The 18875-nt window shown below is 40.6% G+C and overlaps 1 protein-coding gene across 7 annotated transcripts in view; it reads left to right on the top strand.

The window, feature by feature from the left end:
* Window positions 1-18875, top strand: part of raw — a 248647-nt gene that overhangs the window by 145860 nt on the left and 83912 nt on the right. For 3 of the 7 annotated variants that reach the window (XM_067137394.2, XM_067137392.2, XM_067137391.2), the window contains exon 2: window positions 17570-17679. In XM_067137394.2, coding sequence (XP_066993495.1) covers window positions 17570-17679 — 110 coding nt within the window. Of the gene's footprint in view, window positions 1-15761; window positions 15872-15973; window positions 15993-17118; window positions 17241-17569; window positions 17680-18875 lie in introns of those variants that run through there. The other 4 variants (XM_067137398.2, XM_067137395.2, XM_067137396.2 and 1 more) reach the window with 3 other exon arrangements.

Raw genomic sequence — 18875 nt, 5'->3', positions numbered from 1 at the left:
AGAGTACGGTACCCGGAAAAGTGGCTGTCTCAGTATGAACAATTTCGACCACTTAAATGGATGAAACTATGGAATTTTCCAACATGGGAAGATACAGAAAAACTATTATACCTGCAAAATAATACAAATATCAAAATTGATATGTACTGTGTTTCGATCAGTTTTGTAATTTTCTGAATTTTATGAAAAACAATGAAAATAAGCAACAGGAATCAGCAGGAATAGTGGTGAAACTGGATGCAACTGAAATGTTTGAAGTTATACTGCAAACACATTAGGCCTACACCTTTCACAGTCTAATTTGTGAACTTGTTTGTCCTTGGTCCACTGTAAATTAAGCAATGAACATATTATAATAATACCCATCTCCTGCCCGTGTACGGCGTACATTTCCTCACTAATTCAGTAACTAATATAAACTACAAGACCTGAATCTCAGAAACATTCTGCACATGACAGAATGATCGATGGTCTCTTACAAGAATCGTGACTGAAGAAAAAATTGAAACACTGTATGACGAACAGTTTCACCTTTGACGCCTAATTGCAATGCGCATTCTCGTGGCTTCAACAGTGTTATTAATTTAACTATATAATTGCTTTCCTGAAATACGTTTACTAGGACCAAATGAGAAATGATGCCATCGATATCTAGGAAGGCAATGTTGTGCTTGTTAATTTTCTACTGTGGGCTCTGTTGTAACGTGGAGAGGCTGAACTAAATGGGTTCCACTCAAGTTGAGCTTCAATATTTGCCATCTATTTTCGAAGCCATACTCGAAGCCGACACCAGACAGATGTTTGGTTTGATGCTATTCATCTATAGACACTGTGGAATTGCCTGTAATTTTCCTCAACATCCAAACTAGGCAAAGGTCGTTACACGAAGTTCTGAGACATCTGCCCTAATCGTAAGCTCATATAATTAGAACAGACTTCACTGGCAACAAATGAGTGCGCAGTATATGTTCATAGGTGGTGGTGGTGGTGGTCTAAGAGGCAAGACAATGTGATTATCTACCCCTGCTGTTCATGTGTTGGGAGAGATAGGAACAAAATTAGCGAAAATGTAACCTTCCAGTAAATGGGGTGCAGTCTTCAGAAAACCACGTACTGTAACAGAAATCCAAATAAGGTTACAAGCTGCCAACCACTGCTGTCATGGCCTTAATCTCCTCCTTAATATGACAAACCCGCAAAGAAAATGCAAACTGAACCCAACACATTGTGCCTTTAAACGGAAAGTTCTTCGCAAAAGCTTGGAAACAGTCCTAGAGGAGGTAAGTGGAAAATGGAGGGCCAACATAATGCAGAGGTATATGACATGTATGAGGCAAACGTTATTGTTGTTAAGAAAATACGGGGCTACAATGGGTAGGTAGTCATTTGTATGGAAGACCGTCGGTGACGAAAAGTAGATTTCAGCGCCAAACAGGCAGGTACTTAGCCATTCGGTAGACCCAAAATGCCGTGGATAGACTGGTTTACGAACGACCAGCAACAGCTAGGGTTGCTGGAAGACTGGTAGAGAAGAACAAAACACAGAGCATAGTGGAGGCAATCTAAGTTGGTACACGATCCCCTGGGTCTGGTGTCAAAGTAAATAGTGGATAGGTCTAACGGCATGATAGTGCTTGATACAGAGGTTAAGCCAGGAATGCGCATCCTGAATGCAGCTATAAAAATCAGCTTTGAAAATAGTTGTCAGCAGAATTATTCGCAGGAAAATGCCATTATTTTGACACTCTGTTTAGACTCTTAAAATTGCTATAATAACAATAATAATGGCTTAGGCCTAGGCTATAATAAACCTTACCCTTTACTGACGTTCCTGTCTCATTACACAGTAAAATTAAGATTTGTTCTGAGTAATAATATTCGGAACACGGACAGTGCCTGGGGATCTTGACTGGGGAAGGTGTTACCTAAGAGGTCAGTGGTGCTGCAAGAACATTTTCTGGCTCTGTGAGGAAAACAAACTACCTCTCTCCTATCTTGCCAAATACGCCTCGTTACAGCGCCAGAGTGCGTTTATAGGGTTGTCCTAGAACCGCATATCCTTCAATCCAACTGGCGTTCAGGCTGATGACGTAATAGCTACTGCCGTGGTGGTGGATCATTTTTAAGGAAAAGGCAAGGGTGGTACATCTTTATTCTACTAACAAAAAAGATCGCCCGCGACCAACAAGAAGTTGGAGAAGAAAATCAAGACAAGAATGACCGACAGGAATGAAACAGCAAATGGGCCGTCCAATAACCGTACAAGCTAAAATATTATTTTCGGACGCCACTCATCCCATCTCGGTGTCCGGACATTTATTACCACGGACATTCCGCACCACTTGATTTCTGAGGACATTTAGTACCACCTAGGTCGTCATCTACCTGCGAACGGTTTTCCTGTAATCCTCAGATATTTACACCAAGACAATCCGTACCACTTGGTGTCAAATTGGGATTTCATTTCCACGCCAACGAGCGTAATGAGCCTGACAGACACACTTTAGAAATCAGAAACAAAAATAATTTACAATTGCTAAAGAAAACTTCTACTGTATATTATTTTAATAATTTCCCTTTAGGTGGTGGTGGTGGTGATTGTTTTAAGAGGAAGTACAACTAGGCAACCATCCTCTATATAACACTAATCAGAGATAAAAATAGAAGGGATCCGACACTTCGAAAAATGAAGGTATCGGCCAAAGAAAGACAAGGGTCACGAAGGGCGCGAAAATGAGACTCCCTAAGCCTCGGGAACCTAATACCGTCGGGGTCGGAAAAGAACAAGAGTTGACCAAGATAGGTCGGATAGGATAGATGAAAGTGAGGCGCCTGACACAAGTGGAAGCAATGTCAGGACTCAGCTAGGGGCCCCATGGTCGCTAACCCACGCTCCAATGTTCAGAGCCCCTGGGGCCCCTTTTAGTCGCCTCATACGACAGGCAGGGGATACCGTGTGTATTATTCTACCTCCCCCACCCACAGGGGGAGAATTGACCTTTAAACTATACCTATCACTTATTTTTACGTAAATATTATATTATCATAAGAAAGTAGATTCTTTGAAGTATAAATCCTGAATCGAAACGATACAATAGAAATACACATGTTCGGGCGCAATGTGCCTGACGATCCCAATGCTGGATAATATTACTACTATTGTCAATATGACCTAAGTAAAATAAAATATTCTGATGAACTGGACGATATGTGCTTGAAGGTCATACGGAAACAGGAAACTACTTGAAGGTGGAAGTAGTTAGAACCCCGCGAATGACGAATACGAGATAAGAATTAACACGTGTGCCAATCAGGTCAGTTGCACCCGACGGAAAGTTGACATCAGTAGTGATCACACCGTGCGGAGGCTTCTACTCCAGTTGTTGACAATGGATATACAAATGAATACATGTAGTAGGATATCATTTTTACTTCGCAATATTCCCCACTCTTTCAACTGGTACGGAATGTCCTCTTCTAAATATTTTAAAGTCATTAACTGACACTTCGCAGGTTATCAGCCGGTCAAGTGGTACGAAATGTCCTACAACCTCTTATCTCGGCATCACTACTGTATATCGCATACTTGTCAACTAGAGATGTTTACTTCGAGTGTTCATTCTGAAGTTATAATCCACACATCGCTCCGTTGGAAAAATTACCCTTCTAGATTCCAAAAGTGCATGCAGGCTAAAAAACTAATCTCCCCATGTGTTACAATATGGGAGTAGGCCTAGTTGCTTTAACTGTGGACGTCGACTGTTAACCTTTCACGTGAAGTGAACGGTGTATGTGAGCTTCTCCGAGGTCGAGGCTAACGCAGTTCCGGATGACGTTCACATTAATCAAAACTTGCCAATAGAGAGTAACCATTACTCACACTTGATGACACGTATCATTAAAACAAGCAGGAAGCGGGCCACTGGAGTTTGGCATGCATTAATGACGTAATATTCGGACCTATTTACAAAACTCGCCCGTGAATTCAAGCCATACCGAGCTCGATAGCTGCAGTCGCTTAAGTGCGGCCAGTATCCTGTATTCGGGAGATAGTAGGTTCGAACCCCACTGTCGGCAGTCCTGAAAATGGTTTTCCGTGGTTTCCCATTTTCACACCAGGCAAATGCTGGTGGGGCTGTACCTTTATTAAGGCCACGGCCGCTTCCTTCCCACTCCTAGCCCTTCCCTTTCCCATCGCCGCCATAAGACCTATCTGTGTCGGTGCGACGTAAAGCAACTAGCAGAAAAAAAAAAAAAAAAAATCAAGCCATAGCTTTCCCAAAAGAGGGAGTTTTAAAGATAAGTTCGATAAGTCCTCAGAATGCGAATTCACATGAATTCACTTTTTTTTTGTCCCTTAACAATACAATCTTGGGTGATTTCCAACTAAACAGTAATATTAACGAAAATATTGGGACTTGGGAGTAAGGAGACGAGCTGCTCGACTAAGTGGTATGTTCCGAACTGTCGGTAAAGAGGCGGCACGGAATGGCATTAGTAGATGAATAAGCTTGAGTTGAATTTTGAAAAGCAGGAAAGGTCATTATATGAAGTTGGAATTCAAGACGACAAATTGGGGAAAAATTTCGTTTGTAAGAAGAGGAATTAGGGATTGGAATAATTTACCTGGGGAGATGTTTGATACATTTTCAAATTATTTGGAATCTTTTAAGAAAAGATAAGGTAAACGATCGATAGGTAATCTACCATCTGAAGAGACAGTCCTAAACGCAGATCAGATGATTGGTACTGTACTTTGATATCAATTATACCGAGCGAGTTGGCAGTGCAGTTAGGATCGCGCAGTTGTGAGCTTGCATTTGGGCGATAGTGGGTTCGAACCCCGCTGTCTGCAGCCCTGGAAGTGGTCTTCCGTGGTTTCCAATTTTCACACCAGGCAAATGCTGGGACTGTACCTTAATTAAAGCCACGGCCGCTTCCTTCCCACTCCTAGCCCTTTCCTATCCCATGTCGCTATATAACCTATCTGTGTCGGTGCGACATGAAGAAAATTGTAAAAAAAAATGTTGTCGGAACCCTCACTTGAGGATGCTACTAATGTGCTGTTATAGTTTGTTTTTCTAGAAAAATAGTTTCTCTGTAAGTATAATATTATGTAAATAGCAGAAATAAGCTGAAACTATCGGATCCCCTCGGTACGGTGTAATAGTTACGCCAGAGCGGCGAATATGCATAACAGATTGACTGCGACTGCGACTTCGAGTCACTTTCTAGGAGTGTTGTCATTATTGTATTGTATTGTATGCTTTGGAGAAGTGGCTACCGAACCCGTACAGAAATGACCTACTGTCGTAGTAAGGGTTCGCGTGGCTTCCCGCCTAGCTGGTCAGACATCGATCCTGATTCTCTTATAGTAAAACAATTTAGCGTGTCTGAAACAGGGTGCACTCCGGCCCAGAATCATATGCAAGAAGTTGCCCGTCTTACAAGTGGTGGCCACTTAAAACTACAGTAACTATATGTTCAATATTTTTATCGATCTTTTGCCGACAATTTTTACTAATAAAATTTGTCTAAAGTAACATTCTATTTCGCTGTGTGTTTGACGTCAAATTAACACACAGCGATGAGTTAGGAAAGGGCTAGTATTGGGAAGAAAGCAACCATGATCTTGGAAAAAGTCTCTTTCATTTTCACGCCAAATATTATAAAGTTATAAAGCCAAGTTTTCTGCAGTCAGTAAAAAGACTTGTGCTAGTGAGGCGTCAGAACAACAGTATTAGCCCCTCTTTTCATTAACCATAGGAAAGAAGGGAAGGGTCTGACCTCTCCAAAAAATGAGAGGAGGCTACAAGGAAGGGCAATAAAAGGCGGGAAAATGATCCCTTGGCTGTTCAGGATTGGAGGGAAAGAATAATTCAACACGACAGATCGAATAAGAATAAGGGATTGACACAAGGTTCTGTACGCTCCTGATAACATGACATTAATTTTACCTTTGCTGCCGCTTTGAGTTTCTAGCGTCCTACATATAATAATGTGAAGACGGGGGAATGTTGTGCCTGAGAGCTTCTAATGGTAGGCTAGTGATAATAGGCCATGATTATGCTAATAAGTAGGCGGGCCCCGCTTTATTATAATGAATGCCGTAATAGTGTTACTGGCTGACGAACGGACTAGGGTAGGCTGTCTGTCGGTGGTCCTTTGCACTCGCTTATGTTTTATGTTCGCCGTTGCTTTATAAGTATATCAGATATCACTGATATGCCAAACTGAAGCTACCCGCTGATTAAAGGAATGTTTGGGTAACATTTTGTATCTCCCTCCTGATGGTTTTGTCAGCTGTAGGAACTCCGTCAACGAATACTTCATTTCCGAGACATCGATTGCAAGTAGAACGTGTCTCACGAAAAATAAAAGCAAGTTTAGTTTTACATGACTGTTGATAACGTGATCATAGCCACCGGACCTGAAGTTCTGCGTGGAATCTGAACTACAGGGAAGCGGCATGACATTTAATTTCAAAGATCACACATGCGTTGGGCGGGATTCGAGCAGCGTACACCTTGGTGAGAAGCCTTTGGAAATAACTCAACGATCATGCCCTCTATTACGAAAGAAAAGTGATCGCACACTTTGAGCTGAATGATTATTACCACGTTCTATTCTGTTCGAGATGACACTGAAACAGAATCGACCTGCCGATGGCCACTTCATGAAAAGGACTTAGTTATTGTACATACATACATAAGAGTCTGCCTCATAATGATAATCTGAGTCGATGAGATGCCTCTACTAGTGTATGTACTGTATTTGTAACTGGGGCTATGTTTGGGTATCTCTTGGTGTTTGCCTGGAGTCGAAACGGGGAGGACCGACCTTGATAGCTGCAGTCGCTTAAGTGAGGCCAGTATCCAGTAATCGGGAGGTAGTGGGTTCGAGCCCCACCGTCGGCAGCCCTGAAGATGGTTTTGCGTGGTTTCCCATTTTCACACCATGCAAATGCCGGGGCTGTACCTTAAGGCCACGGCCGCTTCCTTCCACTTCCAAGGCCTTTCCTATCCCGTCGTCGCCATAAGACATGTGTCGGTGCGACGTAAAACAAATAGGAAGAAAAAAAAACGGGGAGGCCACCTTTGTAGTGAACAAGAGTGAAATTTCAACCCAGTTTCCTTTAGTTACGTTAGCTGACGCAGAGTACACTCGGATCCAGTTACCAAAATTCGTGACTGAGCCGGGAATCAAGAGCCGACCGAATGGGCGGGAAGCTATTGTACCCTGAGTTGTCACTGTTGTCGGGCTAAAACACTGTTGGTTCTTGTTTCCGTCCCCGTGTGACAAGTAGAGAAGGGTGCGCCTATCTTATCACCGTACTTGATCGGTGATCTTCATTAAGTTACCATTCATGAATCATCAGTCCCAGGATTAAATTCCATTTCCTCCCCTTACCTGTCTCTAATGTTCCCTAATACCGTTCCTTCTCCAGGTGAAAGTGATGCGACGCGCACACACTTGCCAACCCACACAGAACAACCTATCGCGGAAGGGCGGTCTTCTCCCTGCTACCTACTAGGCCTACACTTAGAAGAAAGAGATCGCCTTGATGATCACATCACACCAACTTCACTTTTGGAGCTCAAAAAGGTATGAAACTCAACTTAAAGCAATGCCCCAGATAGCACATGCACTGTTGGTAGATGGTGGTTAACAAATAAACTACGCGCCTAGTAGTGAAACGTCGAATGGGGATTTTAGAAGTAGAAGCGTCCTAGTTACCTGAGCTACTGTACCTTTCGCTTACTTCTTGAGGATAGCCCTACTATACTCATTTGTCCAGCACCCTGAGAAATCTTGAAGTCTTCAGCAGAAAAGAAACAAAGGCAGAAAAAAAATCCAATAATAAAAATCGCACATTGGATCTTCCAGTGAATGAAAAGAGCGGTACTTGAAGATTCGGGATACTTACCTCAACCCATTTTCCTCCCAAAATTGCTGTAACAGACACTGTTGTGTAAACAGTAGGGACCACGATAACTTCACCAAACAGCATTCACGCGCTCATTAAATACGAGGATAATATGGCTATTTTTCTGATCGCATCGCAGACTAATGTAAAAGAATTGTCCTCTTTTAGACCGATGTGTAAGAGCCAGCTTATAAGAGTCTATTTTGCATACTGAATCGTTTCACGGTCAATGGCCAGCTGTAAGCAAGGAGTATCTCATTCATGAACACGAACTGGATTTGGCTGATGTCACGGAAACATTATGCTCATCTTGCAAGGCTGGAATGTTACGTCACACTCGTAATTCGAATACTGCTGACTTAACATGATAACGTTGGTAATAGCGCTGACGTAGACCATTTCGTGCGAGAATGATTGTCGACCACGTTTTACCGTCCTCTGTTAGTCTTACGTGAATCCTGTCTATATCTTGCATTACTTCTACTGTATGTCATCTGAACTAACAAACGTGAATCTTTCGTGGTCTGTCTTAGGTATAAATCGTGTGTTCGTCCACGTATGGAAGAGTGTGTAATTATTGTACTGAATAACAGTGACGAGTAAGTTAGTAGGCTTTATGTATTTCTCTACTAAGAGACTAATTTTTTGTACGTTGTTGTCGAGTCGTTAGTCAAGAGCAAGGAGTAAAGAATACAGCGAGCTGCCCGATACGCTACTCTCTGTGGCTATCGCTTGAAGCCAAAGGCCACGCCCCCCCCCCATGGTTACCAAAACATGGTAAGTCTTACGTTGCAGATATATACAAACTAAGACATTTTCTCGGGAGTAGGGAAACTCAATTAAGTACAATCGTTTTCAAAATAACACGGCGATTAACTGTAACAACATTTTCTGGCAAACAGACCTAATAATGCTTTTTTACTGAGCTCTAAGGAAGCGTTTCTCATGACCCGCAGCCTTGAATCTACTCTCTCGCTAGTTGACTATCGGTACTAATAAACAGAGCATCTTAAAAACAGAAGATGCAAATCTTCACCACATATTCTATCAGTAAAGATAAGGAGTAGGCTATTAATAAGGGCATACCGCAATCTGACTGCTTTATGGGAATGTGTAATAAATCACCAAACTTGGCATAGCAACATTGCTTACTACATATTTTTGAGTGGTGGTGTTGGTGATTGTTTTAATAGGACGTACGAACATCAAGTAAACCATTCTCTGACCCAAGTGGAAACAATGCAGGACTCAGCTAAGGGCCCATTGGACGCCAACCCACACTCCGAAGTTAAGGCAAGTGGTGGTAAATGAAATGGCGTATGGCTTTTAGTACCAGGAGTGTGCGAGGACATGTTCGGCTCGCCAGGTGCAGGTCTTTTGATTTGACTCCCGTAGGCGACCCCTGTGACCAAAGACCAGCACGTTAACCATTTAGCCATGGAGCCGGACACACGTGGTGGCGATTTTCGCTTTAAGAAGGAGTAAAACTAGGCAACCATCCTCTATTAACACTAATCAGAGAGAAGTGAAGATATCGGCCAAAGAAAGACAAGGGCCATGAAGGGCGAGAAAATGAAAGGCTCCCTAGCCCTCGAATCCTCTTATAGCCTCGGGGTCGGACAAGAACAGAGTTGACCATCGAAGGTCGGACATCAGATTTAAATTAGCCTGACACAAGTGGAAACAATGCCATGACTCAGCTAAGGGGCCCTTGGTTGCCAACCCATGCTCCAAAATTGAGAGCTCCTGGGGCCCCTCTCATTCGCCTCTTACGAAAAGCAGGGGATACCGTGGGTGCTGTTCTTCTACCCCCAACTCCACAGGGACAAGCAAGGGATACCGTGGGCCTTATTCTATCCTCACCCATAGGTGGATATAAATATTTTAGGGGTGGTAGTAGTGATTGTTTTAAGAGGAAGTGCAACTGGGCAATCATTCTCTATTAACACTAATTAGGAGCAAAAATGGAAGGGATCCGACACTTCGAAAAATTAAGGTATCGGTCAAAGGAAGACAAGGGCCACGAAGGGCGTGAAAATGAAAAACTCTCTAGGCCTCGAGTGCTCTAATTCTGTACGTAAGAAGGGAATACTTCGAAAATAGTACGTATTGCATTATCCTTCCAAACAAATTTTTTCATGGACCGATCAAACAATACCGGTTTGAAATGTGCTGAACATATTCTGGTGTAAGGAGAAGGTATCTACTTTTCCCTTCTAATGGCTTTAATCAACTCTGTTCTCCTTTCTTCATGAGCAGGAAACCTCAGGAAAAATTGACCATAAACAAGAAGTCTAACCTAAAAATTCTTACGAAAAGTGGACGGTGCTTCTGAGACTCTAAAATACTAGCACAATAACAGTGGAGGTACGATAATATAATAGGCTATAATATAATATAATATAATATAATATAATATAATATAATATAATATAATATAATATAATATAATATAATATAATATAATATAATATAATATAATATAAGCCATACTTAGAATCTTACCTGTGAAATGTTATTCCAGGAATATTTTTGAATTTCAGATTCATGTAACCATATGCACAACATGACATTGTAAGAGCTACATCATCAACCAAATACCGGTATTAGTATCTCTTTTTCGTTTTAGCGTGTCGTACAGTGCTTGCATCTGAAAGTTCCCGCAGTTACAATTTGCATTCACCGTATTCACTGCAACGAGCTGACTATCAAAAAAAATAGCATGTGTTCTCGCGCTTATTGACGACCACGCCCCCTATGTAGACAACTGTCATTGGGCTTCACTCTCAGAGCTCCAAGGCATCTCGCTGTATTCTTTACTCCCTGGTCCAGAGGCGGTTCGGATTCCCAACAATTGGACATCAGCAGTCAAAGAAAACCTACGCACCATTCAGGAGCTGGACTAGAGCAATGAGGAATTGCTTTCCTCACCGAATCAGAAGTTCATATTACTTACTAACTTGTAAGGATACAGAAATGTATATACCAATTTTTCACATGAATTATCACTAGAATTGGCTACATTAAAAATTTTACTAGCTCATATTTCCGCCATTTTCTTGTTATTAAATCCAAAGAGACAGTCTGATGTAACAAACATCTAGTACAAAGTACCGTACATCCCAAAAGATTTAATGCAATATAAACATTCTCACCAGAGATGAATCCGGGCTTCAGAAGACTTCTACGAAATAATACAAGATAATTATTAAAAGCTACAGAACTTTGGAGCCGATGACTCTGTCTGGCCTAATAATAATAATAATAATAATAATAATAATAATAATAATAATAATAATATAGCAGAGTCCCGCTAATCCGAATTGGACTAAAGTCTATTCGGATTACATTTTCAAATTAACCGAAATTAACAATTAACACTAACGAGGTGAACCCGCCAAGTGTAACAACCCATTTTCCCAGAAACTTCGCTCAGCGAAAGAGGGATTACAATGTTTTTAAAGTTCATTCAGGGATGATACCGATCGTAAAAACGTTCGAAACAGCAATTTCGCACACTACGAGCATCGCGCGAAGGCAGATTTGCCAACTGTTACATTTCTGGGTGGGAATACCACTCGGGAAAGAAACGTCGTTAACATTACTGAAGATTTCACGTGTTAGCAATATATTTGCTACAGACTATGCATAATGGATCATTTTTTTCCAAAAACTGACGCTTGCAATTGATTATGAATCAATGCGTGGATTTTTATTGCATCGCGTCTAGTCATGATATCCCTTTGCTGTATTATGAGTGTAGAACAATTGATGTTTTAAAATTCATTTACCTGACAGGATATTAATAGACGAAAAAGGACAATATTTCAAAATACTTTTAAACAAAACCATTCGTGTAGTAATCGTCAATGGACAAAAGTAAATAAATGAAATAAAAAAATTAATCGGGATTTGAATACGGGGCGCGGTGAAAGCCACTACGTAAAGTACTTCGGAAACTTCGTCATTTTCTCGGAAACGGTCAAGTGTCTACGGATAAGCCGAAACACGTGTTGGCTTATTTCGACCCCTCTTTCACCGAGCGAAAATCGGGTTGTTACACTTGGCGGGTTTCCCTCGTAAGTTCTAATGGATGTGCGTGCTACGTTCTACTGTAGTGTCCTACGCTACGTTGAAAGCAAACCCGTCGCGACACAGCTGATGCGTTCACGAGGCAGTGTCGGGATTTTGCGTCAGCGAATAGGTTCTCTATTACCACAAAAGAGAATTACTGATTTTATGAACATGCCAGATAAATACTATTGTAGTATTAAAGCAAATTGTTTTTAAGTGCCCAAGAATACGCACATTTATGTTTGGAAGCAAAATAAACTGAAGGAATTCAGGCTATACATTGTTTCTTTTCGCACCGAGCTCGATAGCTGCAGTCGCTTAAGTGCGGCCAGTATCCAGTATTCGGGAGATAGTAGGTTCGAACCCCACTGTCGGCAGCCCTGAAAATGGTTTTCCGTGGTTTCCCATTCTCACACCAGGCAAATGCTGGGGCTGTACATTAAGGCCACGGCCGCTTCCTTCCCACTCCTAGCCCTTTCCTGTCCAATCGTCGCCATAAGACCTATCTGTGTCGGTGCGACGTAAAGCAACTAGCAAAAAAAAAAAAAAAAAAATTCTTTTCGCTACTTTGCACTACAGTATTACAATGATTTTAGTTTTGAAATTGCATTTGTTTCTTTGCCACTTTTGTTCTGATTAACCAGATTTTCGGATTAGCGTAGTTCGGATTAATACAATACAGTAAATAATAATAATACTAATAATACTACTACATAATAATAATAATAATAATAATAATAATAATAATAATAATAATATTACAGAACTTTGCAAACAAATATCTTCCCCTTCCTTTACTAGTCAGCAAAGGAAAACTTTTCACGAGGATCAACGGGTTGATGCCTTCCATGTTGAACATACTTTTCCACTCTCGGTTTTGTGGTTTATTTGTACTTTGCTTATTGCCGGGCCATCCTTCCCAAGACCAGCCTCAAAAATGGAATGGAGGGAAGTAATGTCAGGAGTATTTTAAGAGCATCGCCACTTAGAACACTAGGAAAAAATAGGACTTCGATCCTTCGAAGGAAAAGAGTATAAAAGAGTTATAAACATAAAAATGTGGGAATTCAGCGCGCTGTGGATTTCGAGAAATCCAATAGTGTTACAGAAGAGAACAAGAGTTGACCAGAGAAGATCGGACAAGGAAGATAAAAAGAAAGATGAAAACAATATCAATATAAACTGCATCTCGCGGTCACTACAAATTGTTCACAAGTGAGCCCTCAGAGGTCTGTACATGCGAAATTTATAGACGGTGGATAAAATGACCAAGGTGTTCTGCATTTTATAAGTTAGGAACAACAAGGTCCTCAAGCCTACATTGAGATTCTAGCGTGAGTTACAAAAAAATGTCACAGAGTACAAACCAGACTGTTGTTCTTTCTCTTGAATAGCAATCGTCACTATCACCATTCGGGCCCAACCTAAAATAGAAACATTAGTTCTACCTAACCAACTAGCAGATATATCGAAGAAATACAGAACATCAAATGAGGATAAAGCATATCCGTTAAAATACTGAACAATGTATATTAATGCTAAGAAATATTGTTTTCAAGTTCAGAAAAACGCAACATGAACAATTTATTTCACAATACATTACCGACAGTCGTCGTGGTGATACTATCCTACAGTTTTCTCCTTCCTCAAAGCAAAACTGATTAATTTAAAAGGTGTTCAAAGGGGCCTCTATCCATTGCCAAATATTCCCTCCTACTAAGTAAAATAACGTCCTGCATCTCTTTCAACTACTTCACTGGTCTCAGCAGCACCCTCAAGTCGTCCACCGCATTACTTCACCCTTTCCTGCAGACTTATTCTTTAGTGTCCCCATGAGAAAAAGTCCAGAGTGGTGAGACCAATCCATCTTTCCCCAAACCGGTCAGTTCTTTTGTCTCGTTCTTTACTGTACTCTTTCCTTAGACTCGTGACTTCGTCGCCGTTGTTCATAAATATTGTAATCCTCTATAGGCAATATTTATCCACATCGGCCAATCAGGCGCTACATTCTTATTCCCAGATGTTGAAGCAAGTTTAACTCTCATGCTAGACTTCACAACGCGAGTGTTCAAAGTGCGGGCGACGTAGTTGGCCCATCGAAGTTTGTTTGATAAATTGACTCAATGTTTGCAGGTATTGACCTCTTTCAAGATAATGTCGATCGACGGTCCTGTCATGATGCTCTAAGATAGCACTGGTGGTATTATTTCAGACATTTTAAATGTCTTTTGTAAGTAGTCCAAGTCTCGCAACGGTAAGTACAATAAGTGCTGGTGTCAGTATGGCAGTATAAACCTGTAGCTTGCCTTGGTTTGGACACTGAGGTTATAGTTGTCGCAGATGCTTTTGAAGATACGACCAAACACCCCTCTAGCGCTTCCGAGGCGATACAGTATTGTGTTTATGGTGACGGTGCAGAAATTCTCAGCGAGGGCCTTCAAGAGCAGGGAAATGAAATGAGACAGGCTACCTTATGAGTTATTCTTTGCATCTTAAATGCAATACATTACCGATGGAGATCAGAGAGGAACTTCACACAATTGGAAACAAGCCAGACTCCGTTGGGGTTCCCTAGAAATGTTTTAGTGTACAGGACTTCTTTTGTATGCTGCATTGTGAATGAATACATTCGACGCAACGTACGTCAGTACACTCCTAAGCATAATGTAAATAAAAGTACTCATTCTTCTCTGTTAGCATTATTAAACTATTTTGAGAAACTTAGAACAAATATATTTTATTACACCACAAACTTCATAATTAGATCCGTATTGACATATAACTAGATACTAAACTTTTAAGACCGGGCGAGTTGGCCGTGCGGTTAGGGGCAGGGGTGCATGACTGTGAGCTTGCATCCGGGAGATAGTGGGTTCGAATCCCACTGTCCGCAGCCCTGAATATAATTTTCCGTGGTTTCCTATTTTCACACCAGGCAAATGCTGTACCTTAATTAAGGCCAAGGCCGCTTCCTTCCAACTCCTAGGCCTTTCCTATCCAATTGTCGCCATAAGACCTATCTGTGTCGTTGCGACGTAAAGCCACTAGCAAAAAAAGAAAAAAACTTACAAGAGTTGTATTTGTCCACCTTTCCGTCCTCATTGATATCCCTTAAATTTAAATGGAATTCACAATATTATTAATTTATGTAGTACATGTTTCGTCCTCTGAAGTAGCCTCGTCATCTCTGATAGTGTAAACTAGCGTTGTCATTGTAAGAGCGCACTTCGGTGTTCCGCCCCGTTAAATTAGTAGATTCGGATACTGCCGCTGATAGTAGCCTATATACAGGTCTTCCAGATGTTCGTCGGAATCCTGCTTTCCTTTTATATTCCACTATTATAGACTTGTAGACTCTACAGTAGATCAGATAACCGCCCATTAAGCGCTCAGGTCTAATAACCACATCGCCTGTGGTTCATGAAACTGACTATAGAATTACAATTAGTTTTATGCGGGAGACCATTTCTACCTGGGACCTTTCCAGCTGTCAGCGACGCCTATGTTTATTGTGTAAAAGCATAGCACGGCGTCATGCATTCACATTCTAGCTTTATATCTTTTGCCACTCTTCTTTGGGAGCTTTTTTAATGCCTGCGCGCGCAGCGAAGAACAGCTGCTGCAGGTGGAGTGGAGCTTTGCTGGCAGCGTGACATCACTTCCCATTGTAGCTTATGACGTCAGAGGCCGCGGCCGCGCGGCGCGACGCGGCGTAGTGATAGTTTTTAGGTTTATTTTGAGTTGGTTGCTCGTTTGAAGTGGGAGGGAGGGGGGTAACGAGTAGGGTCAAAGGCTAGGGATGGTCCCTCGTACATAGTGAAGGACGGTGTGGCACGACAGCTAGATGCTGTTAATTGACTAATATACTGAGTGAGGCCGTGCTTTTTTTTATTTTTTATTCCTCTGTAGTAAGTAGGTGATTGTCTTTTGTACCAATGCCGATGTAAACATCAGTTGCTGTGAGACCTCGACGAATGTAAACATCGATTAGGTAGTCAAGTCCAGATAGACGTACTGTATTTAGTTTCAAATCAACGTGCTTTACCTACAATTATATTCTAACTTTGCTAATGGTGGCTGAAATTCCATTTTTGTACGGTAACAATATCATTCCATTTTACTAAATACCTGGCTTGCAAACTGATGTCCCATTTTATGGTTAATAAAGGATGTTAACTGCATTTTACCTAAGCATTCGATAAACTCATGAGAAAGAACCTCCTAAATTGAATAACATACCTATTTCTTTGCTCCTGTGTCAAGAAGCTTTTGTACATCGCAAAATTAATTATATTTAACTGTGCATGTTAAGTCTTTCAGGCAGCGATTCAGATTAATTACATATTTACCCCAAGTATTGTTGAATGTTCATTCTGATTCGGTCTACGAAACATGAGAATTACATATTTGACATTTAGCATCATGACTGATAGAGAAAATGACATTTCATTGTGAACTAGTATCTTTTGAGATGTAGGCTACATGGATCTGTGGCTGAAAGTACCTACAGTTCTTTATACATTATCTCCCTCACTTCGGTTTTATCAAGGTTTATAACTGCATAAATTCTCTTTTGGTACTATGAATATATAGGTTTATCTTATTTAAGATGCCTGTATTTTAGCAGTAAAAGGATTGAAGCTGGAAAGATGTAAACTCAGAACTCACTTCTGATGTTAAATTACATTATATTTTATAGTTTGACAGAACAGGGACTGAAGAGAATCACTAAATCATATCTCAATAACTTCGAGTTTCCATAAATTCTATTCCTAATTCAATCGTCCATATAACTTAAGCCATGTCACTTAAAATTTACAACTAAATGTAATGTTTATTATAGCCTATAAATCTTTTAAAAATACTAGCTATGAAATGAGACTTTGCAGTTAATTGTAGTGTTGTATAGTGGTGCCTCTGCAAATTGTTAGGATGTTCTTCAAACTATAAACTTCAATCAAATCAAATCAATCACTACTGATCTGCATTCAGTTTGTCAAATATCTTTTTAAAAAAAATTTAAAAAAATGAAACTACAGTACTGTATAACCTCCTTTCCATTTAAATGAACTAGGCTACAGCAAACCACTAGTGTATTTCTTCTATTTATTTTTCAGTTTCACTGAAGTATTTCTGTGGTGGAATTGAGAAATTAATTGACCAAGAGGGTAGCATGCCCGGCTCAAATGCTGGACACCTGGTATCGCTTCTTGTTCATGCCTACCAATGTAGCCTGGAGGTAATTCTTGTTAGAAGCATGCTTTGATATAACAAGTATGAAATTTATCATAAATTTTGCATGTTACTTAGGAAGAAAGAGATAATGCATCTAAGAAATGCTTCTGCAGTAAACTCTGGCATATTCCTCTATCAAATTTACTTTAATAGCACACTACTTCTCTTTCAGTATTGAAATCACTTTCCATAATTTATTTTTCCAAACCCTACAATTTGAAATGATTGGATGTATAATGTTAACTTACTGTAGATATTAAAATAAATAAATAGCCTATAGAGGTTTCATTTTTGAGATATAGAGTAATGAAGAAATTTCCTCTTTTGTTGCAGGGAGGTTTATTCAGTGTGGTATGGGCGAGTTGGGACCACTACATATCTACCATCTGAAAAGGTGCAGCAGCTTTTCAATGATATGCAGCTTTATCCATCCAAATCACAAGGTAAGTGCACTTCCCCATTGACCATGTGCGTGTGCAAGCAAGCAAAATGAGTCAGTGCGGTCAGCTGGCAGTGTGCCGATCTGCTGTCGACTCGTGTTGCCCACACAGTCGCACGTTAGCTAGTCGTTCATAAATGATTAGTTGAGACTCAGAAAATAGTAATGTATTTAATAGTTCTTATTTTGCTGCTCGGCAGCAATTATGTAGCCTAGCACAATAGTTGTAAGGCATTTGGGAACATTGATTGAACCAGTAGCCTATCTTTGAAATTCTGAGGATAACATGAATCAAGTATTGAGGAAGATGAGTTATGTACAGTACACAAGAATCAGTTCACAATATTAAGAATTGAAGGATATAAAACATTTAAATGAAGCAAGTTATGCTGCAGCCTGTAAGTTGACAGGGATTTGGTAGAATTTGCTTTAAAAGAAATGGTATTTATATGGAGTGCATGTTAAATATAAAATGGGATCAATGAAATATAGTGTAAAGCAGCAGGTAATGTCAAATATTTGTCCCAAATGAGTAAATTTGAAAAGCTGAAATATTTGTCCCGAATGAGTAAATTTGATTCGGGACAAATATTTCACCCTATGGGAACCAACACCTATATCATCTGATGGCCAGGCAGGTATCAATTTTTGAAAATGGGAGAAAGTCTCTCATAGTGCATTGGCACTGCCGGTGGCTCCCAAGTAGCCTACGCAGTGGCCTCCACGGTATACACTAGCCGTGCGTCTTGGTAGGTGTGCTATTTACCAGCTGATGAGCCCAATTAGCACACTGGGGCAAAACACTGGCAACCATGAGTGAGTTAGCTGGAAAATTTATACTGTCCAATAACGGACCAATTATACTGGTATTACATACCACTTAGTCGAGCAGCTAATCTCCTCTCTCCCAAGTCTTCCCAGTCCAAATTTTGAAACACTTTAGTAACACTACTCTTTTCTCAGAAATCACCCAGAACAAATCAAGCTGCTTTGCTTTGGATTTTTTTTTTTTTTTCCAGTTTTTGAATAAAGTAATCCTGGTGAGGGTCCCATACACTAGAACAATACTTTAGTTGGGGTCTTACCAGAGACTTACATGCCCTCTGCTTTAGGCTACATCCTTACTACAACCCCTAAATACCCTCATAACCATGTGCAGAGATCTGTACCCTTTATTTACAATCATATTTGTATTTACCC

The sequence above is a fragment of the Anabrus simplex genome, chromosome 1, assembly GCF_040414725.1.
Source record: "Anabrus simplex isolate iqAnaSimp1 chromosome 1, ASM4041472v1, whole genome shotgun sequence".
In the NCBI taxonomy this organism is placed as follows: domain Eukaryota; kingdom Metazoa; phylum Arthropoda; class Insecta; order Orthoptera; family Tettigoniidae; genus Anabrus; species Anabrus simplex.
Note: the sequence above shows the minus strand (reverse complement) of the source record. Positions and strands in the feature narration are given on the sequence as shown.